Genomic DNA, 23,536 nt, shown 5'->3' with positions numbered 1-23,536 from the left:
AGAGCACGTATTGCCTCCGGTCCAGATTGATTCAGGGCACGATGAGTAAGGCATAAGGCCTTAAAGTTGATCCTTGCCTGCATAGGGAGCCAGTGCAGGTCTTTTCTGATGGAAGTACCCGAAGAACGTTTGGGGGCGCCTACAACAAACCGGGCCGCCGCATTCTGAACGGTCTGGAGGCGCTGGATAAGACCACTGCTAATGCCGAGATAAAGGGCATTGCAGTAGTCAAGTCTGGAGGCAATGACTGCTATGGCCACCTGTTTGCGTGCCCCAGGGGAAAGATAATGAGTGATCTTTCTAAGAATCCTCAGGGCATTGCAACAGGTGGACACAGTCCTACTAACCTGCTTGTCCAGAGAAAGGGAGGTGTCCAAAATGATCCCAAGGTTGCGGGCAGAGAACGTCGGCACAGGGCAAGCCCCAAGAACAGACGGCCACCAATCCAGGGACCAGGTCTCACTTTTGCCCCCAAAGACAAGGACCTCCGTTTTCTCGCCATTCAATTTAAGGAAATTCTTGACCATCCATCCGGCGACCGACTCCATGCAGTTTTTAAAATTATGCGCAGCGGAGCTCACAGATTGGGAGATGGAAGCCATAATCTGCGTGTCGTCGGCGTAGGAGAGCACTTCCAGCCCAAAGGATCTTATAAGCTTGGCGAGAGGAGCGACATAAATGTTAAAAAGCGTCGGGCTCAGTGAGGATCCCTGAGGGAACCCACACTTCACGGCTTTAACAGATGACATGTGCTCGCCTAGCTTGACCCTTTGCTTCCGTTGGTCGAGAAAGGAGGCAAGAAGATTAAGTGCAGAAGCCTTTACTCCCAGCTCACGGAGTCGGCTAACAAGAATGGAGGGAGACAGGGTGTCGAAAGCCGCCGTAAGGTCAAGTAGCACCAGTAAGGTGGTTTGACCGGTGTCGACCTTAGAGCGAATACTATCGACCACCACTGTGAGTGCCGACTCAGTGCTGTGGGTCCTCCGGAAGCCATGCTGAGAGTGATCAAGAGAGTTGGTACTATCAAGGAACGCACTTAGATGGAGGTTGAGATGAGACTCCAGTAGTTTAGCAGGGGCAGGGAAAAGGGAGATGGGACAGAAGTTCTTTAATGTCCCAGGGTCCAGAGTAGTTTTTTTGAGTAAGGGCTTTACAATGGCCAACTTCCAGGGGAGGGGGTAAATCCCCTCTGAAATGGCCATGTTCATCACATCCATCAAAAGCGGAAGGATAGTGTGTCTGCAGTCTTTAAGGACCTTAAGGGGACCTTAAGGCATTCAGATATTTATCAACTTTATTTCCTTCTTGGCTCCTGGTGGTTAGGCATAGGAATGCATGGTTTAAACCTCTTCAATTGAAGTAAGATATCAATTTAACCAAAGTTGAATGCAGTTCTCCAATTCCACTACTGTCCCCGTCGCAATCCTCACAGTGTCCCAATTTTCATCCAAAGTCTTGCAGTGGTGTGAGAGATGTTTCAAGAAGGGGAAGAAGCATTTGGGGGCCTAGTTTCAACTTCTTTGTAATTTTATACGAAGTTCTGTTTATTATTGGGGATTTGAGATGTTCCAGTTTAATTGTATTCGATAGCTTCTTAGTATTCTGTTAATGTGTTTATATAGTATTATATAAGACATAGTCTAGCATTTGTGCGATATAGATGATGATGATCATGAAAAATCCAACGAATTTAAATAATCTATACATTGTAACACACACACACACACACACACACACACATATATATATTCATAAATATATATTTATAGGCATATATATATATACACAAATATATTCATTTAGAAGTTTAGAGGTGTTTATGACAGTTTTGGTCTGATAAGTTGTTTCGTAAATGTAATTAATCAACCTTATCATCAGGTGATAGGCGACCCATTGTAAGGGTTTATGGTTTACAAAACAGAATGTCCACATTGCTAGGCTGAAATGCGAAAGTAAAATAGAAAATTGTAGTGCCACTGAACACAAGACAATATCTACCAAATGTCTTGATCAGTCAAGCTCACTATGCTCAAACTTCAGGCAAGTGCAAATACAATGAAATAAATTGCTGCCCATAATACTTGAAGGCAGATGCAATATTATTGAATAATTTGCTGCAAAATACTTTTAATATGATTATTTATCAATTACTTTTTTTTCCATGTTTACGGTAATGATATCAAGAGACATGCAATGACAGCGCCAGTGTGTTAATAAGCATAGTTTATCAAGCACATTCATTGGGCTACCTGGCTTTCTAAGTCTAGCTTTGCCTGGAACTAAAATTGAAATCAGCTCTGGCATAAATTTTCATAGCAGAATGGCCCTTCAGGAGTCTGTAACTAAAATGGGGCCATTAAGGCATAGCTGGAAAATTAGTAGACCATCATTCTCTGAAAGTAGCACCTTGGCCTGCAGCCTACGGGAAAAATACCACTACAGAATGGAAACAGTGGTGTAGGAAGGGCAGGGGGCGGTGGGTGCGGGCCGCCCCAGTTGTTATCACTGAGGGGGTGACAAAATGGCAAAACTAGGGGCCAGATGTAGGTAATTTCGATTTACCGACTCTTAAATACCGACTCATACCGAATCGGTATTTAAGAGTCGGTAAATTTGAAGGAGGCAGATGTAGGTTAAAAATTTCCGATTCTGTAAGAGTCGGTATTTACCGATTCTGTAAATACCAAATCGGTATTTCCTATTGATGCCTATGGGCCTTGAAGGCCATAGGAATCAATAGGAAATACAGATTCGGTATTCACAGAATCGGTAAATACCGAATCCTGGCAGGGGGAACGGGGTGTCACTTTGACACCCTGTAGCACCCCAAATGCAGGCTTGTGTGCCATGTGGCACACATACATGCCCTAAGGGCATGTCTGTGTGTCACATGGCATAGGTGTACATGCACAGATGGGCATGTACACTGGAATTCGGTATTTTACCACCCAACAGGATTGGGTGGTAAAATAAGAAATCCTAAGGGCCTGTGGCACTGCAAACTGTGCCACCTACATATGAATTTACAGAATCGGTATATTTACCGATTCGGAAAAATACCGAAGTGGTAAATTTACCGAATCGGTAAATATACCGATTCTGTAAATTCCGACCCACCTACATCTCAAAAGCCAAATACCGGTCGGTAACGGCCGAAATCGGTATTTGGCTACCTACATCTGGCCCTAGGTGTTTTAACACATATTTTTGCCATTTTGTCAAGCCGGGGGTGACAAGTGTCATCACTAGGGGTGTGACAAAATGGCAAAAATATGTGTTTTAAACACATATTTTTGCTGTTTTGTCAAGCCAGGGGTGAAAAGAAGTTTTCCGCACCAGGTACCACCTGACCTTGCTACAGTTCTCGCCCTGGCTTGGAATTGCATGACATTTTATAGGTTTAACATTTCTCTTTCGTGCTTAATAGAGAAGCTATTGTTAAATCTGTATGTTCGTCCTAGCTTTTTATCAAGTTTCATACCATTGGTGGCAGCCAAGTTTTTGGGGCGGAGCCACCTTGCAATTAGAGGATTATCTTCCAAAGTTGAATTATTCAGCTGATCTCCAAGGGGACTTTCACTACACAGATTAATGGCAACTGTGATGGTGTAGGGTTTGGATGACCTCCATTTAGTAACCGATGGTGGTCACACAGCCCTGATATCAATATATTTGTTATTAGCCTTTCACACTATCAACCTATTCAGTATTTTAATAAGGTAGGACAGACCAGCACAGCACTGTCTTTAATGGGTTCTATAGTTGCTGATAGCACCAGAGCTGTTTATCTCGACAAACTGGCTGCCTATTGGTGGAGTGTTCCAGAGCTTACTTTCATGCTTATTTTTCAATGCATATATTTAGTTGATGCCCTTGGGGGCATGTTAATACCTATGGCAATACAAAAAAAATCTTCTTAAATAAGAGTGGGCCTATATATAGGGTTTTGTTCGACCGTGTGAACTCTGCAGGCCACAGTCCGGCTACTAAAAGATGGACTCGGTTTAAAACCTCCCCCTATGGAAGAACATTGGTTTTAAAATTGATCAGGAGCGCTTAATACACCGTGGCGCAAATTAGTGTTGTATTCCTGTTTACAGCTAAACAGACTGCAGAATGTTTTTTCCTTGTCTTACTTGAAAGTCTACATGTGCAGCCATTTCAGTATATATTTCCTCTCATATGGATTTTGGTACTATTGGGTATTTGGGTCTAAGCAAACATTTTTACAATGGGTGAAACCCCCTTAGTTTAAGGTCGAAATGTACATGCATGGAGGAGAAGTGGAAACATTGGGTGATCCTTTAAATCAGTGTTTCTTCTGCAGACCCTGTTGAATCACATCTGGAAGTTAGAGGCCCCCAGTCCATTTCCACTATTTGTACCTTAACAATATACAAAAATACGAAAACAAGTACAGACCATGTGAACCCAACACATCAAGTGCATGTTTAAATATGGGAGCGACTAAACATTGGTACTCGACGCGGCTCATATTCACTAATCAACAGATAATCATGTGAAGTTTGAAATCTCAGCAGAAGTGGTGGGACAGAAGTTGTGAATGGATTGACATTGGTCTTGTCAGACACAGTGTAGACCGAGCAGCAATCGAGTTTAATATGGACATGGATGCTGAACTACCTATCAGCTTCTTACTAAATATGGTTTTAAAAGGCTTGTGATTATTATTTTTTAACATACCTTTATTCATTTTATTAGGATATATCAACTACATTGAGGAGGCAATACAGTATACTAACTAATTATTATTGGTACTTGATGAAACCATTATTCTCATAGGATGAACCACATTTAGCCAGTTATTTATATCAAAATGCTTGTTTATAAAAAAAAAAATAGTAATTAGGAGTTAAATGGGTCTGCCGGCCCTCTGATTAGGTGCCACGGATGACCCCCCCACCCCAGCAAATGTGGACAATAGGTCAAGAACTGCTGCCTTAGACAGAGATGAGTGTAGGAAAGAACAACTAGAGCTAAGGAAAGAATTGTTCGAGGAAAATAACTTATTGTTAATCCGAGGGTATGCAGAAACCACAGCTATAGTTATCAGAAATTATATAACGTTTAGAAAAATCCTTATGTTGAATTACACATAATAAAATTAGATAGCACTTAAACAAATACATTAAATTATCTATATTAAGTATGCAGATTGAATATTCCTACCAAGGACTCAAGGAATCAAAACAAGATGGCCGCTGTAGGGGAGCTCTAATGAGGAGCTCCGGGGCAAGGGATATCCAAATAAGGATTAAATCCCTGAATAACCCCGGAACACCCCCCTAAGACGACCCAGGTCCCAGCGGAACAAATGGTAAAAGATCAGAACAACAGAAAGCGCAAAGGAACGCAGGAGAAGCAAGACGCAGGAGAAACTCCTTTACCTGGTCAGTGGAGAGGACCGCCTCCGCGCCTGGGACCCCTCGGACGTCGGACATCGCGTGGGATGAGCGCGCTGATGAGGAGCGGTTGTGAATAGCCTCCGGATGCCACCCTGGACTGCGCGTGTCGGAGATCCCGGTAAAACCAGCGCCTGCAGCTCCGGTGCCTTGTAGACCGACGGGGCATCTCAGAAGGCGGAGCGGAGTGGCCTCGGTTGTCCGGACCGTCGGAGGAATGGGTATGATCGCCCTCAGTGCCTGCGCGGCACTGCCAGCTCGCAGCGCGCGGCTTCCCTGGTTCAGGAAGAGGGAAACGCAGGATAACTGAAGCGAAGGATCCGAGATGCGACGCGCCTGACCTTAACATGGCGGCCGCATAAGACGTCTGCACTAACACTACACAGTTGACTCCACCGATCAACACCACAGGGGCAGAATCGGTGTTAAAGGACGGGCGACCTGAGGAAAGGGAGTGAGACATCACAGACGCCCTCCCTAACAGACGAGGAAAAGGGATATGAGACCAACGAACACCTAGGACTGAACAGAAAGAAAAGACAAGAAAAACGGAAAAGGGACTACACAAGCTTAAGGGAAAGAGTCTGAAAAGAGAGAAAGGACGAGGAAAACCGAAAAAGGGCTACACGAAAAGCATTTATATAAGACTGAAAAGAAATAAAGGACAAGGAAAACAGAAAAGGGACTACACAATCCCAAGAGGAAAGAGAGAAAGGACAAGGAAAACTGAAAAAAGGGACTACACAAGCTCAAGGGAAAGAGAGAAAGTCCTCTCCCCCCAGGAAATCATCAGGACAGATTTAGATGACCTCTTGCACTGACCTACCTATCCCAAGAGGGAAAGAGAGAAAGGACTAGGAAAACTGGAAAGGGTCATAAGGTAAAAGAGAGAAAGTTCTCTCCCCCTCAGGAAAGCATCAGGGCAGATTTGGCTGACATCCTGCACTGGCCAACATATCACCAGATAACACTTGCTCACAAAGAAGGAGAGTCAATTAATTGATTAATTACTGATGAGAGCACCATAATTACGGAGGATTGATTAGAAGAAGTAACACTATTACAAAGGATTAACTAAAGAGTCCTAAGACATACTCCTCTCACAAAGAGAAATAGGCAATTAATTAATTATTTTGCTGTCGATGACACCTTAAGTACAAACGATGGATTAGAATAAGGTAACACAACCATAAAGGAGTAATTAGAGGATTCCCATTACAGTGCAACGACACCTACCATCACGAAATAGTAATCTGGAATTCACTCAAACCTCTTTTATCTTCCAAGTTTACAAAGGTACTATAAAAGCAAACGGAATTACAAACTAACTATACCTACCAACACAAAACAGCAGTACTGGGGTCACTTAGAAACTACTCAGTACAGTTAGGCAAAGGCTTTCTGAAGACTTACAACGTAAAGGTGAAGCGGAAATGGATGAAAGACACCGAGGATCGACGGGATCCAATGCAAAGAATATAGAATATCCTCCGACTCTATCCAAACATGCTGCCAAAAAATTCAAACATAACACCTTGAGAAAAAACCCGAACATCCTGTTCTCCGACCCATATTTCGATAGAGTTAAAGGCGTCATGATGAATGACCTGATATTCTACACAGACAAAACAGCCAAATGGCGCAATATCATTACAAATAGGCTGTTCACAAAAACCATAAAAAACATACCACATGGCACAAAAATAACGACTTCACTAACTAGAGGATGTAGCTCAGAATTATTCATTACTATGTACAAAACGGGAACAGTGCTGATACAAGCAACTAACAAAGAACTCGAGAAATTTGAGGCAGCTTTCCAAACCTTAAAGGAATGCATAGAAGGACAAAACTACCAGCAAAACAGGACCCCACCAGTTACCACAACTGCCAACAACGACTCTATCACTAGAGATGCTAATCAAACCAACTGCCAGAACAATCAAATCTCTAACGCCGGAGATCTACCGGAAACGGCGATGGCAACACCGGAGAAGGAGAATGAAAGGATTGCGACATCTAATAACCTTGGAAACAAAGAAAAGAAAGTGGCCCCAATGGAAGAACGGTTGCCGCTATCAATTGATGTCACTTCACCGGAAGAGGGTAACTCAACACCTAACGAGTCACCCTATGAAGATAACCACGAAATGAACAAAGCAGAAGATATCTACCTCCCTCAACCCCCCTCGAATTCGAGACTGGAGTCCCCTAGATCCCCATCCACAAAGACACCCGTTACACCCCGCAACATAGGAAACAATGAGGACACTCCCAATAGAGTCAGGAACAACAACCAAACTAAGGAGTCAATGGAAAGATCTGGGGCTACGAAAACTAATCAGTCACGAAGAAGAGCAAAACGCGGAACCCAAACAGCCAAGTCTAGCTCACATAAGAAATTATCCCGAACCCAGAAAGAAATCAAGGAACTCAAGAAACTTGTAGGAAACCTGGCACAAGACTCGCTGAAAGTCGCACAGACAATTGGAAAAATCTGGGAGATGACGACAAGTATGCACACTAAGGTTTCACACATCCAGAATCTAGCACTCCGACCCAACAGACCTAACAGGACCTATCCCTTGTCTAATGAAGAAACCCTGCTGTTACTTCGATCCTATGAACATCCGGCCCGAGGAAGCGAGGAGAATATCAAAATAGTACCCATTGACTCCCATAGAATGTCCAGAAAGAATTACAGGAAAGCAATATACCACAACCTTCAACATATCCAGTTAACTACAACGGAAACCGAAAATAGTAAGGTCGATAACTCACAGAAAACCCTGAAGGGCCTACTACTCAACTGCCGTTCGGCAAATAAACATGCATCTGACATAGCCGCACTCATCATTAACAAGGATATCGACCTGGCCATCCTCACAGAAACATGGCTCAATGAATCATCATCTCCTACCATTGATCTCCTAGTACCACCACAATATAACATCGTCAGGTTAGACAGACCAAAGAAAGTGGGAGGAGATATAGCGTGCATTCACCGCTCGGAGATCGAGGTCAGCCAATTCCAATCTGACCCCTTAGAGTCCTGTGAATACCTTGGTCTTAATATAAGAGCACTAAATAAGCAAAGCTGCAACCTGCATGCTTTCTACCACCCACCTGGGGATAACGCAAAGTTCACAGAGGAACTAATAGAGATCATAACGGCCAACTCTAACCCGGATGCCAACAATATATTCCTAGGTGACTTTAACCTACACTGGGACAACAACAATGACAAGCTGGTTAACTCGATGAAGGACTTCCTCAATGAGCTAAACCTTACTCAAGCATGCACCCAGCCCACTCACTCACAAGGAGCGACGTTGGACTGGATTATCTCAAGAAATAATGAGACATCAATCCTTGCTATAGATCCATGCGATTGGTCGGACCATCACGCCATAACATTCTCGATACCTACAATAAAAAAGGGCAAGACCGTGCAACCTCGCAAGTTCAAAAGACTGATTCGTGAGACAAAAGAAGCCAATATTCAACTATTAGTTGAAAGATGTGAAAAAGACCTGAAGCCACCTAATAACAGGCAGAATGTCAATGAGCTGACTGACCATTACATAACCTCAATCGGTAACATCGTCAATGACACCATGCCTCAAAAACTGAAAAACGTCTCAGAAAAGCCAAAAAATCCTTGGTTTAATGAGGCACTGAACGAGGACAGGCGAAAACTACGAATGGCCGAAAGGAAATGGAGACAACATCCCTCCTCCCCCGAGTTGAAAGCCCTCAGAAAAACCAGAAAACAATATAACAAAAAGATAATCAACTCCAAAAAAGAATTTATAAGGACCGAACTGGATAATGCCATAAACAGACCACGAAAACTCTTCGAGATCCTAAAACAACAGTCAAACAAACTAGCCAAAACAACCCACGAGAACTCAAAAACTCCCATAAGCTGTGAGGAATTCTCCTCATTTTTCTCGGAAAAAACCAAACTACTAGAAGTCGAGCTCACAAGTGCAGCGGCCAACCTTGGGGCCCTTCCCTCACCTAAAAATGAGGCTAATGAGACAACAGAGGGTCCTCAAACAAAAAATAAAGCAAATTGGGACACATTCGAACTATATGACCAGGGTAAGATTACCAGAAAGCTAGCCGAACTTAGACCGAACAACCACTATCAAGACCCTCTACCGTCAAAGTGTGTAAGAGAAATCAGCCACACTCTAGTTCCGATCTGGACCGAGATAATAAATGCCTCACTTACACAAGGGACCCTCCCTGACTGCCTAAAAACGGGGCAGGTAGTACCCATCATCAAAAAACCAACAGCGGATGCAACAGACCCGAATAACTATCGACCAGTGACCAACATACCTTTACTGGCCAAACTGATTGAGAAATGCGTACAGGGCCAACTGAGTCAACACATCGCTCAGTTCGCATTACTAGACGACTGCCAATCAGGATTTAGAACAGGACATAGTACTGAAACTGCGATCCAGCATATTGTTGATGACGCCTTACAAGCCCTAGACCAAAATCAGGCATGCCTACTGATCCTTCTAGACCTGTCATCAGCTTTTGACACGGTAAATCACGAAATACTAATGACCAGGCTTCAAGACAGGATGGGTCTGTCCGGAAACGTACTGAAATGGTTCAACTCTTTCCTACAGAACAGGACTCAACTATTCCTGATCAACCAAGCAACCTCCTCCCCATGCCCTAACACAATCGGGGTCCCACAAGGCTCAACTCTATCACCAGATCTATTCAACTTATATGTAGAACCCCTTACGGAGATTCTTCAAAAATCACGGATATCCTATCACATGTATGCAGACGACACGCAAATATACATAAAGATCACCTCCCGTGATGACGTCGACCGAATGAATGACACACTAAAGAAAGCGGTGCAATGGTTAACAAATAATCATCTGAAACTAAATGCCCACAAAACAGAATTCCTGCTAATCTCACCAAAAAGGAGCCAACCGGAGGTAAAGGAATGGGTGAAATTGGTGACTGCGCTAAACTGCACTCCGACCCTAGTTAACTCAGCTAAATCACTGGGAATCTTGTTAGATGAGAACCTCGACATGAAAGCCCATATTAACTCAATGGCCAAGAGTGCCCGCTTCCATTTGAACTATCTAAGAAAACTAAAACCCTTTATCTCTGAGGCAGATCTAAAACTGGCCACCCAATCGCTAGTTATCTCAAGGATTGAATATGGTTGTACCACGTTAGCTGGCCTACCCAAGACATCCATAGCACCACTAAAAGCCTGTCTCAACGCAGCGGCAAGACTCATCACGGGAACGAAGGAATTCGATCATATATCGCCCCACCTGAAAGCCCTAAACTGGCTACCGTATGAGGCCAGAATTCAAATGAAAATGGCCTGTATTACCCACAAAGCGGTTCACTACAACATGCCTAGATACCTAGCCAAGAAAATTAAACTTTCGGGAGGCAACAGACCAAGCAGAAGCGCTAATGAGCTGCTATTGCGGCCGGCCTTCTTCCGTAAGAAAAGGACCTATGATCGAGCCTTCTCCGGAGCTGCACCCAGAATCTGGAATTCACTCCCTCCAAACATCAGGAAGATTCAAAGTACGGTAACTTTCAAACGGGAACTAAAGAGCCACTTAATGAGTAAATACCCCACGTAGAGAAAACTACAGACTATTGATTGATTTGAACATTTACTCCAAAGAGGGGATATTCATCATGAATAATTTGAAGTTCAATATCAAATAAATGAAAGACTCCCGTCCAAGCCTCGGCTACGCCCTGTACTGCTACCTCATATATTTGGGAGCTTATACACTGTATCTCACAGCTCAAACTATATAACCCCTACCTCACTTTATTATATTTATGACTACTATGACAAGCTAAACCTATTCAACTCTTAACTGCTAATTATATAAGTATTTGTATTGATAATGTTATGTAACCCTACTTCAACGAGCTTGAAGATATGACTATGACACAAGCTGAGACTAATGCACCTTTCAATGCCTTTTATCTAGTCACCTTGTACCATACCGCTTCTACCTCACAACTGTTTGTTGTTATAATTGGTGTGATAATTGTCACTTCTGTAATCTTTTTATGTTCAGCGCTCTGATACCCACGGGTCTTGTTCGCGCTATACAAAACTCTATAAATAAAATAAAAATAAATAAATAAAAGGACTTATTGAGTGGGCAAATAGATCAGTATCGGTTTAAAAATTATGATTTCAGTTGACACGTTTCACTCTAGTATATAGCACGTGTTAGCATGTGTGCGCTTTAAAAATGCTCTTGTACATTATATGCACATACGCGCACTGAATACGAATGACTTGTACAGCTGAACGGCCACTGTAAAATCCTGAGCTGTTCTGAAATGGTACAATATTTTGTTTTCAACCTACTGTGCTCTGTATAAAAATATATATGTTGTACATAAAATGTATATGGTATATGCCTCCCTCAAAAACTAATCTTTTATTTCTGTTTGTGTTTATGGCCGAATTTTGCTGAATGTTTCTTCAAAGGACGCCATGTCAATAAAGCTTTTTGATGATGATCTAAAAGAATAAACAAGAGAGTCTATAGGAGGAATCGCTCTGATCTGGCAGGCCATACGTAATGGTGCTGAGACTGCTCAGAGGAGCGCTCAGCTGTCGGCCATCTATAACTGTGCCTGCAGGGAGGCGCCGCGCCACGTGCTGTAATCACCACGAGGCAAAGCCTGGAAATGGCCATTTGCAATGCCTCGCAAGGCAGAAATGAGAAACATATTTCCTTCAAAGGTCAATGTGCTTTGGGAACCCAGTAGTCTCTGTGCATGCACAGGGCGGGAGATAGTGTGTTTTTCTTTATTTTCCATTAAACAGAAGGATGGCTGCTAGGGATAATGTTTATTAAAATGATTCATCATGTGCCAAAGGCTTACTTATGTCTTGTAGTGCATTACACATATGTGCATTGGTCACGTGATATCAAACCATGGGGAAAAAAGACTGAAAGCTGTTGTTTTGAAATGGCCTCAAGTAACATTCATGGCCATAAAAACAGAACACCTTGGCACATATAAAACCATAACATTAAGTACTTTTCATATAGTGCCTTACAACGCAATGCTTCTATTTCTGGGAGCAATACATGACAGATGTTACATACGTAGTTAAAGGGTATTCAGTTTACAGATGTCAGGAGAATAAAAGAGTGACTTGACAGGACTGACACTCCGCCTGTGCAATCATAGTAATGACAGTGATGAGTGAATTACTCACTGACCCACCGTGCCTGCTGAAGTAATAATAGATGGTTTTAACACGAGATGGAGCACTAAAGGTGCATTTTGATAGAAAAACATCACACAAATACTTTGGTCCATATCTTGCAAAGTTGAAAATCATCAAACATAAGCACTGTCAAGAGAGCAAGTCAGCCACAACCACAAAATTAATTGTCTTTGAACTGAAAAAAACTGCACGCATTGGACAAACAACCGAAGAGCTGCAGATTAAACCAAGGTAAGACCAAGTGTTTGCATGCCGACAATCAAACGAAAAATGTCCACTCAATGAAGAATCAAAAATGTGGCTCAGACGCCCTAACTCATTACTCTCATAATGATACATCCATACAAATACCTGTGAAATCTGAAACACACAAACTTTAGATTTTGCACACACACACCTCCCAAAAAAAACCACCCACAATGTGATGCATCACAATATAAAACATCATGCTCAGCAAAGCCAACACAGAAAGATAAAAGATGGAACTATGGGGTATATTATCAAGCGGAAAACTACCACTAAAGTGGCGATAATGGGCTTGATAATACGCCGTAGAGAATTCCCATAGAAGCCCATGTTCACACCAGAACATGGGCTTCTATGGGAATTCACAAGGGCCTATTATCGAGGCCATTATTGCCGCTTTAGCAGCAGTTTTCTGCCGCTAAAGCGGGGATACTGTTAACGCTTTTTCTTGATAATATGCCCCTATGATACTTAGCAAACAAAGCAAAGTTCAAATCAACACCACCCAAACCCTAGAGTCGGAGGCACCTCCCGCATCACCATAAAATCCCAGTGGATCACCCGATAAGGCTCTGTATCGAAGGGCACTCCCTCTAAATAATAAAGCATATCAGATACATCAGGCTCACTCCCACTGCCCTCAAAGTGCAGACAAAGCAGCAGGACATGAATTATGCATATGTAGATAAACTCTCAAAAGACTTTAAACATATAGAACTGCAGCTCTTCCTGATTCAAAACTGATGCAAAACCTCAGGAGGAGAACATACAGGTAAAGGAGGTCCACTAAACATAATGAGCCTCAGATTTAAATACCTCCTCCTCATCATCATGGCTCACCGTCTACACAATAAAAAGCCTTGCACCATCTACTTGCGCCTATTACTTCAAATGCTCTTGGTGAAGTTGCCATGTTCTACTTTGTTCTTCATTTCCACGTTCTGTCAGACCCAGAATCTTCTCCTGTGCAGAAGGCTCACACCATGAATTCCTTGACAGGTGATTTACCTGGTTTTGAATCAGAATGACCGACATTTTGGTGATGATTCACAGAATCTGTTGGGCTATAGACTTACACTTAAGTGTTATTCCTTTCATCATGGATGACTGCTATCTCCATGACCAGGCTGTGAAATGGCCCATTTGCTCATTGTTAGACCTGGCAGCCTTGGCGTGGATTTCCCCTGCATTTATTTCCTTTGCCTCCTGTATGTTTATTGATTGACGGATTTTGTTTTGCTGGTCTAGATGGTTTTGGCACTTGGCCACTGCTGTTCAGTGCCAAAGTGCAAGTGTTCCTTTAGTAAATTATTATCATGGATTGGTGTTTCCATAATTCGTTTATTTGGTTTACTAATAAGTCCCTAGTACAGTGCACCATGTGTGCCCAGGGCCTGTAAACCGAATGCTGCTAGTGGGCTTGCAGCACTGATTGTGCCACCCACACAAGCAGCCTTGCAACAAGGTCTCAGGCCTGCCATTGCAGTGCCCGTGGGCAGTCTAGTACTGACATGTCGCCCTGGCAAGTGCACCCATTTGCCAAGCCCTAACCTTCCCTTTTCTTACATTTGAGTCACCTCTAAGGAAGGCCCAAGATACCCCTGTGAGCAGGGTGTAGTGTATGTGAAAGGTAGGACATGCCCTGATGTGTGTGGCATGTCCTGATAGTGAAATACTTCCAGATTAATTTTTAACTATTTTAAGGCTATCTGTCTAATAGGAAAGAATGGGGAATTTGCTCACAACATCTTACGAGCCTTACTGCCCATGGGAACAAGATAGTAAAATAAAGTTTGATATGACTGAACTCAGAATGTTAAGATGCATCTTTTAGTGAGGGTGATTTTAACATTCTGAGTTTGAAAATACCACCTTTAGAAAATAGGTATTTTCCTGTCTAACCATCCAGTGTGCGTCTGCTAGTTTTATGTATTGACTGTCTGGCTTTGGAGTGACAGGGGCTGGGGATGTGCATTCTGTTCAGACAGCCACTTGGGGGAGGGGGGGTTAGGTGTGTCCTGCCTTTCCAGGATGGGTCAGGGCTGAACTGAATTGACCTGGGCTGCATTCGAGTAGGGGGAGGAGATTTCTTTCACACCTGAATGGGCCTGGTCTGCCTTGGACAATGCTGTCTCCACCTCCTGCCAGGAAGCTGCACCAGAGAGGACATAACTGGTTTTGGCTGGGCAAAGAGCTTCTCTGTCAAACACACTGAAATATCTGTGGGTCTCTCAAGTCACTAGGCGCTGTGGGGCGTCCTATACATAAGTAAAAGAATGTTAAACCTCTTACTGGGGAGCCCTATTTAAAGGACGGAATCCCATCACTCACCAGAGGTGACATGCTACATCGTCTGAGATCATCTGAGATCTCCTCCCGGCTGTAAATCCTAGTACAGCAGAGGGCTACAACCCCCTCATTGTGAGGGAGGAGCACGTGGATGTTTTCAAAGCTTAACCCGATATACTAAGATCCATCAAATGAAGAGCTACAATTTGTTTCTAAGTGATGGGCGCAGTGCTACAGTGAAAAGGGTGAAAGTGTACTAAAACTAACTACCAAGAGAAAAATGAGTTTAATGTATATCTCATGGTGTCAAGGTTCAAAACAGTGCTAGCGCAGTTTTAAAAAATAACTGCCACTATCAAGTTTAGAAGGTTGGTCAATGTGTTTCTGCTATCGTTACCTACAGAGTGTCCAGCATTCTTCAGGACCTAAAAGTGTAAGATACTGCATATAGTGTGAGAACAATGAAAAAGTGTAAAATAACTAAAGCGCAGGTGAAAACTGCCCAGTAGAACAGATACAACCATACACACCAAACCTCTATGTTCTAGGCTCGTGTAGTTGTCAAGCCCATTATGTGTGAGTAGGTCACCCCACCTCACCTGACAACTGCTCAGGACGTGAGGGACCGCTCTGTCCGTCAGGACCTGTGCGTCATGTCCTGAGCAGTTGCTAGGTCAGGTGAGGTGTACAGCTGATCAGAAACCTTGCACAGAGACCTAATACGAGTTGCAATGTGTGCCAGTTTGGAGATGTGAAAAAAATATATTCCTTCAAGCACAGCACATGTGGCTTTGCCTAATCAATAGATTGCAATACATACCTCAAATTTCCAACTTCCAGATCAAAAAGACAAGAATATACGTCAGGGTTTGTAGTGTTATTTGCCACTTCTATCATGTTAATACTATAATATGAGCGGTGTTTGCAATATATTCAGATTTCAAGGTAATTTTTATTATTTTTCTACAAATCCGGTACATTCGTTTTGCAATTAAGAGTTCCAGGTGATTGTTACATGTTGTTGCAAAAACAAACCAATAATTACATAAAAGCTTATTTGGTGTTACAAACAGTGCAAATTGCTCTTTTAAGCTCAACCAGCTGGAGCCCTCTGTATTGACCGTCGAGGGTAGATTAGGGATAGAATAGTGTAGGAAGAAAATAGAAGAAGAGAGAGATAGTGTGCAAGAAGTGATGTTTCGCTCTGAGCCTAGGCTGGGTTGGTGTCAGCATTTGAGACCTTTCGTTTGGTAAATTTGAGATTGAAAAGTGTTCATCCTTGGTTTTTGTTGGTGATATATGATGGGGTATTGTACTTCTAGATGTCGTTCAATAACTTTAAATCTGATATAGTTCAACAATAGGTTTATTACTAGATACATGGTATTAACACATATAGAGAAATATTACAAAATGGCAACTATGTATATGGGTCCGCTTCCTTTTTTAAACATATATGAAACCCACCTCTTCATGTGGCACTGGGAGCCAGCCATATGTTGACATGAATGATTGGGGTGGGAGGGCATGGACCACAGGAGAAGCCCTGTACAACTCAGTTCCATTCATATTCTTATCCTTCATTAAGATACTAAAGCAGGTGATGCATTAATAAATCACAAAAGGATGATTTGATGCAGCTGGGCGACAAGACAATTTTCCCAGTAATGTTATTGGCCAGTCCAGTCAATGACAAAAACGTCGTATAATGTTCTATTTCTATGTCTTTTATTATATATTTTCCATATTGAGACTCTGTAGTTCACTAGTGGTTGCTCGCTTTTTCCAGTTTATTATTAACTCCTTATCAACAAGAGTGGGAAAGAGTTACCTTTAATGGAGTGTTCCTGGCTTCTGGGAATTCTCGTTCATCCAGTCTAATCCATCTCTGTACAAATTGCTGGACAAGCGGATTTTCATTATTAACAATCTGGAATCCGGTGACATTGGCTCCCCCATGCATGACTTTATCCAGCACGATTCTTGTAAATCCCTAAATTCAGAGAGGAAAGAAAAAGCTCCATTTAACAGGCAGAAATAATGTATATGCATCTATATAACGCATTTATGTGCTAATGGACACATTATTTAGACCAAGAGCAAGCTGAATGATGTGAACCCTAATTCTAACATCACATCATTCCTACTTTTAAAATAGGTAGATTAATAACATTAGATTAAACACATGCACATACTTCATTGCATCAAATTAAAAGTTCTGACAGATTTCAAAATGCGAACAGCAACAAAACATTTTCAAAACGGAGCTGATTATAGAGGTTTCTATACAATGGTGTCCCCTATTTTGATCACTTCTGTTTCTTTGTACAGACGTTTGTCAAATGAAGATCAACATATGCTAAGGTGTTATAAACAAATGCCATACCTCCACTTTGAATTTCTGTTTTTTAACCATATACCACATCCAATTGTTGGTCAGTCCCTGGAACTTTACAAGCTCAGAAATCATAAGTCTTAACTTGGAGACTGTCCCTTGGGGTTCTCCTCACTTAATCCAGGGGGTCAGGATGTGATCACCCTGCCTCCTTATTATGCCTTTCTATTTTTTAGGTCGAGCCTGGGCACCGCTTGCGCTGCTCTGCGAGCCATGCTGTATTGAAGTATGTACGTGAAACCCCACCCTCTCTCCGCCCATATTTGTTATTGGCTTGTGTCATCGTCTTACATAAATGCTGGCTTTTGATTCCTTATTAGGCTTGTTAGTCCCTCCTTAGTACTTCCTTGTCTTCATTTGTAACCTCCCATGAGGATTGACCCTTTTACTTCGGTTGTTACACCGTACGTCTTCTTTAGTCTGTAGGCCCTATTTTCTATAACTCCTTCCATGCTCATGACGAGCTCAGCTAGTCATGAGGCACGGTGCTCGTGTGCTGATGACGAGCTGAGCTCGTCATGACCACACCCGTTTCTATTGACCTTCAGCACAGCAGGGGAATATCTCAAGCGGCCAAGGTGTTAATGAGTTTCTCTTACTGCAGGAGGGCAGAGGGCCTCTCCTGCGCAGTTGTGACCACTGACTTGTTTATTTAACTTGTAGCAAACGGGAAGCTCTTCAGGGGCCATGGGAGACAACTAATCGATGCCTTCAAGAATTTGGAAAGCAATAGGTCTCATATATGCGAGAGTTCAAGTTACTGAGATTATTAATGACAATGCCTTTTATTTATGTTTTACAAACCAAAACATAAATAAAAGGCATTGTCATTTACAATGCCAATAGCTGAAAGGCGCTTAAATGCGAGACCTATTGCATTGCAATTCTTTTGCAACAACCCGATCAGAGCCTTTGTGACTGGGTTCTCTGTTTTGATTCCACAAATCACAGTTCCAGTTATGTTATGTTATGTTATTTTAATTTATATAGCGCTCAGATGCCGCAGCCAAGAGGCGTCCCGGCGCTTTCCAGAGATGGTAAACACAACACAGCAAAGGTGAATGGGACCAGAGAAAATTAAACAGAGGAAAACAGGAAGGTTTTTAATGTCTTCCTGAAAGGAAGCAAGTCTGGAATGTCGCGCAGCGTGGGGGGTAAAGAGTTACAGAGAGCCGCCGCCAGCACTGTAAACGAACGACCGCCCATTCTGGCTCTTTTAAAGCGGGGCACAGAGGCAAGATTAGAGCCGGAGGATCGAAGGGTTCTGGACGGGGTATAATGTTGGATAGTCTGTGATAAAATAGGAGGAGAAGCAGTTTTAAGAATTTTAAAAGTTATACACAGTGCTTTAAACTGAATTCTTTGCCTTACTGGCAGCCAGTGTAAATCTCGAATAGTACTGCGGGCAGAGACAAACTTCGGAAGACCAACAAGCATCCTGGCCGCCGCATTTTGAACCCTCTGAAGGCGGGCCAGTTCAGCTTGATTCACGCCCAGAAACAGAGAGCTGGCATAGTCCAGTCTGGTAAGAACCAGAGCTTGGACTATAATCTGCCTGGTGTCGGCATCGAAAAACTTAAAGATGGGTCGTAGACAATGCAGCGCACCAAAACAAGTACCAGCTACATGTTTAGTGTGGGCGGAAAAAGAGAGCTTGTCATCAAACCACACTCCGAGATTTCTGACTTCGACTACAGGGGTGGGAACAGGGCCCAGTTCAGATGGCCACCATTGATCGCCCCAAAGTCCACCCTCCCTACCAAAGATGATAACCTCGGTCTTAGAGGCATTGAGTTGTAATCGATTGTTAGCCATCCAGCCTGCCACCGCTTTGAGGGCAGACTGAAAGGTAGGGGCATCCATGTTGGAGTCTCCATTAAGTGCCAACGCCAACTGTGTGTCGTCGGCGTACGACACCATGGTGAGACCAAAACTATGGGCTACCTCCGCCAGGGGCTGAACATATAAATTAAAGAGGGTAGGACTAAGGGCCGATCCCTGCGGGACACCCTGATGAATGGGGCGCGAGGCCGAGACAAACGGAGGAGTAGACACTCTGAACGTCCGATCCGAAAGAAAGGATCGAAACCACTCGAGTGCCCTCTCTCCGACACCAGCCTCCATGAGACGGTGCAAGAGGATCTGATGGGAGACCGTGTCAAAGGCGGCACTTAAATCCAATAGGATCAGTGCCGCCGTCTGACCCTGGTCCAGCATCTTCCTAATGTGTTCCACCACAGCCAAGAGCGCAGTCTCAGTGCTATGGCCAGCACGGAACCCGTTCTGGGAGTTGTCCAGAATGTTAGATTCCTGCAGGTGAGAAGATAGGATCTTATTAGCATGAGACTCTGCTAATTTAGCTAGCCAGGGGAGAAGAGAAATAGGCCGGTAGTGTTCAGATTTAGTTGGATCAAGGGCCGGCTTTTTAAGTATAGGAATAACAGTAGCCTGTTTCCAAGCCCGAGGAACCGTACCGGTGTTAAAGGACAGATCCAGTAAACTGTGCATTGCGGGATAGCAGCACTGGGCAAATTCCCGGAATTGCAAAGGTCTCATGGGGTCATCCGGGGAGCCAGATTTAACTTTGATCGTTAAAGCTTTAAACTCCGCCAGTGTAGGGCTAGGAATAGTAAGCAACGGTTTAGAGACTGTGAAGGCCGTGGCATTTTCCGCGTGAGGGGCTTGGGAAAAAGACCTGTAAATAGCTTCTACTTTTTCCACGAAGAATGAAGCCAGATCCTCACAATGGGCCATCGAAGCTTCGAGAGAAGTAGTGTTAATCTTTTTACAGGTTAAGTCGTTGCAAACCCTAAATATAACCTTGGTAGGGTTGGTGCTATTCTTGATCTCCTGAGAGTAGAAAGCAGCCCTGGCTGCACAAACAGCCCGATGGTAAACTCTAGTGCAGGCCCTGTACGTCGACTTAAGGTCTACATCGAACTTTTTACGCCAAGCACGTTCAGCTTTTTTGCATGAGGATTTAAGCTGTTTGAGGGATTCGTCATACCATGGACTGGAGGGACTGGACCTAGCTTTACTCCATTTAACTGGTATGCACGAATCCAAAGATTGATTTACCCACTCACAGAAGTTATCGTAACCAAGAGAGACTTCTGTGGGGGGAGGAGGATGATCCTTCATCAGGAGCAGATGGAGGTGCTCGGGGTCAAGTTTTTGCCACGGGCGTTTGAGGATGTCAGGAGGATGGTTTCTGAGGGGAGGATAAGAGATCGAGATATGAGTCTCGATCAGATAATGGTCGGTCCAGGCCATCGGTTTGGGTTGAAGCACAGAAATATTGGAGGTCAAATTTGTCAGAACAGGATCTAACAAATGACCACATATGTGAGTCGGAGACTGTATCAATTGATTAAGTTGAAATGCCTCAAGATCCGCCAACAGGCATTGGACCGAATTATTCAATGGAGCTTCCATGTGTAAGTTCAAATCGCCGATGATCGTAAAATTCACAGTTTTCATGGCTAAGGAGGCGACCACTTCCGGAAGGCTAAGCCGGAAGGCACCATCCGGGCCAGGAGGCCTGTAGATTAGTAGTCCAGAAAAAGTGAAGTGAGGATTCACTGTAATGTTAAAATGAGCACTCTCACACCCTGCTATAGTAATTGGTTTCCAGACACATGGAAAGTGGGATTTTACCGCAGCTGCGATACCACCCCCTCTGGCATTGCGATGATGGCAATACATAATGTATCCAGCTGGAAGGGCCATGTTAATAATAGCCGTAGACTGGTCGTGAAGCCAGGTTTCGGTGAAAAAGAAAATGTCCGGATTTTCATCAGAAATCAATGAGTAAACCTCTTGATGATGACAGGTTAGAGATCTAACGTTGAGATGGAAAATTTTCAAGGTGGGTTGAGTAGTTCCCCCTGCGACTGGGCGAGATTTAAGAGCCCCTGGCAATCTAGATTGTAAACTTACAATGAGCTGCGGCGTAGGGAGTAGGAACGAGCATGCGGGGCAGAGGAATGGCCCACTGAGAGGGTCCAAGGTGCCATGATGGCAATCCCTTACCTCATGGCGCAATGAACGCAGTTTATCGGCAGATAGCATCCTGCGGAGACCAGAGCCACCTGCCCTAGCCCTGCCTTAGCGCTGACGAGCGCAGACGGGCAGGACTCTGGCTGGACTCAGGCGCGATGAAGGCGCTCCCGCTGCGCGTCCCCGCTGCGCGACCGAAGAGAGGCTCAAATAGGTTCAGTATGCCGAGATCTCGCGAGAATACGCGAGAGTGCCCAAGCCCTATCCAAAATGGCACTCAAATTATTCCCCGGTGCCCCGTGATCCCGGACCCGCCAAAGGCAGTGGTGGTGGTCCCCAGGGGGGGTTTTATGTGCAGGAAGTGAGGCCAGGAGGTCGCTGCAATTTTAAAACAAGGTAGGTTGCAGATACAATTAAAATACAAAATCAAGATTTAAAAATAGAATGCAGCAGGCATAAAGCGCGGCTAGCGCTAGCGAGGTCAATGTGGATGGTCACCTTCTCCAGTTGGAATGCTTTATTTTTTAAAACAGGGTCAGCAAACTGTCTTTGAGTCCGAGCTTGAGAGTAGTTCATGAAATAACGGTCATGCTATCTTTACATTTCAAGCCTTACAAGCCCACCTGATACTTTGTTTTAATGCCAATTTCTTGACTTCTTAACAGATTTACACAAAACCAAGCAGAGGTACTTCCTTGAGCTTTTGGTATTAGTTGAAAATGACAACATAAGTGGTTTGGAAAGTCATAGCTATATACATTACACGAGGGTGCCTGTAGAAATTAAGACACAATAGGTATTAGTTAGAAACAGGAGCAAAGAGAGGGGAGGTAAAGTAGTGTGAGAGTGGGTCATTTGTTTATCATAAATAGTTCAGGAGTGGACAAACGATCTAAAAATATGTTTGAAGACAGGTGAGCCCAACCCCAATGAGAAGAAGACCCCAAAATCTATGGATAACACTAATCAATTGGTGGATATAACTCGTAATCTAAATAGGGGAAGAAGAGCATATAAGATCGCTGGAACAAAAAATACAAGGGACAAATACAACAAACTGCACAAAGAACAGAAACAATTGCTCTGGACAATTAAACAAAATAGGCTAAAAGAAGAGTGGATTAAAATATATGAATTAACAAAACCTCATAAACAACAGCAACTCTGTCAATATATAGCTAAGCTGGCTAATAATAAGGTAATCCGGAGTAATGCTGTTCACGCTGACGCATGGGTGAGACATGTACACGCAACATACATGGACAAGGAAGAATGCACTAAAAGTGGAAGCGCCACAATGCACATAGAGAGCACTCAAAACAACGTAGAATCTTTAAACCACATAAACATAGCCATGCTCAAAGATCAGGATGCAAAGGCTGTGGAAAATGTGATAAAAAAGATAAGGAAAAACGGGGCACCAGGACCCAACGGTCTCCCGGCTGCAATGTTTAAGGAGGACCCAAATTATTGGGGGAGTGTCCTATCTGGACTATTCATTGAATGCCGACTGCACGGCAAGGTGCCAGACTCGTGGCGCGGGTCAATTCTACATCCCATATTCAAGAAGGGCGATAAAACAGACCCAAAAAACTATAGACTAATAGCCCTTTTGGACATTGAAGGGAAGGCTTACGCAAGTACCCTGCTGATAGAATTAACTAGATGGGTCGAAAAAAATGATATTCTCCCTTTCTACCAAACTGGGTTCCGTAAAGGCTGTTCGACTATAGACAACATCACAGCAATATCCTATTTGGGCCAGCAAGCTAATCGCAGGGAAATAAAACCAGTGTATGCCTGCTTTATAGATTATTTAGCAGCGTTTGATGGAGTATCACGCGACAAGCTTTGGATTAAATTGCGCAACTGACAAATTCCTTCTGACCTTCTTAATGCTAT

At 43.5% G+C, this 23,536-nt stretch overlaps 1 protein-coding gene across 3 annotated transcripts in view; it reads right to left on the bottom strand.

Annotated features, from left to right (window-relative positions):
* GRIA3 (glutamate ionotropic receptor AMPA type subunit 3) overlaps positions 1 to 23,536 on the bottom strand; it is a 1,208,798-nt gene that overhangs the window by 449,017 nt on the left and 736,245 nt on the right. For all 3 annotated transcript variants that reach the window (XR_013610694.1, XM_078688743.1, XM_078688742.1), the window contains exon 6: positions 17,072 to 17,233. Coding sequence is in view for 2 of the 3 variants with exons in the window: in XM_078688743.1 (XP_078544869.1) it covers positions 17,072 to 17,233 (162 nt within the window). In the remaining variant the exon portion in view is untranslated. The remainder of the gene's footprint in view (positions 1 to 17,071; positions 17,234 to 23,536) is intronic.

Source organism: Lissotriton helveticus, chromosome 4_1, assembly GCF_964261635.1.
Source record: "Lissotriton helveticus chromosome 4_1, aLisHel1.1, whole genome shotgun sequence".
Lineage (NCBI taxonomy): Eukaryota > Metazoa > Chordata > Amphibia > Caudata > Salamandridae > Lissotriton > Lissotriton helveticus.
This window is presented reverse-complemented; position numbering and strand designations above follow the sequence as displayed.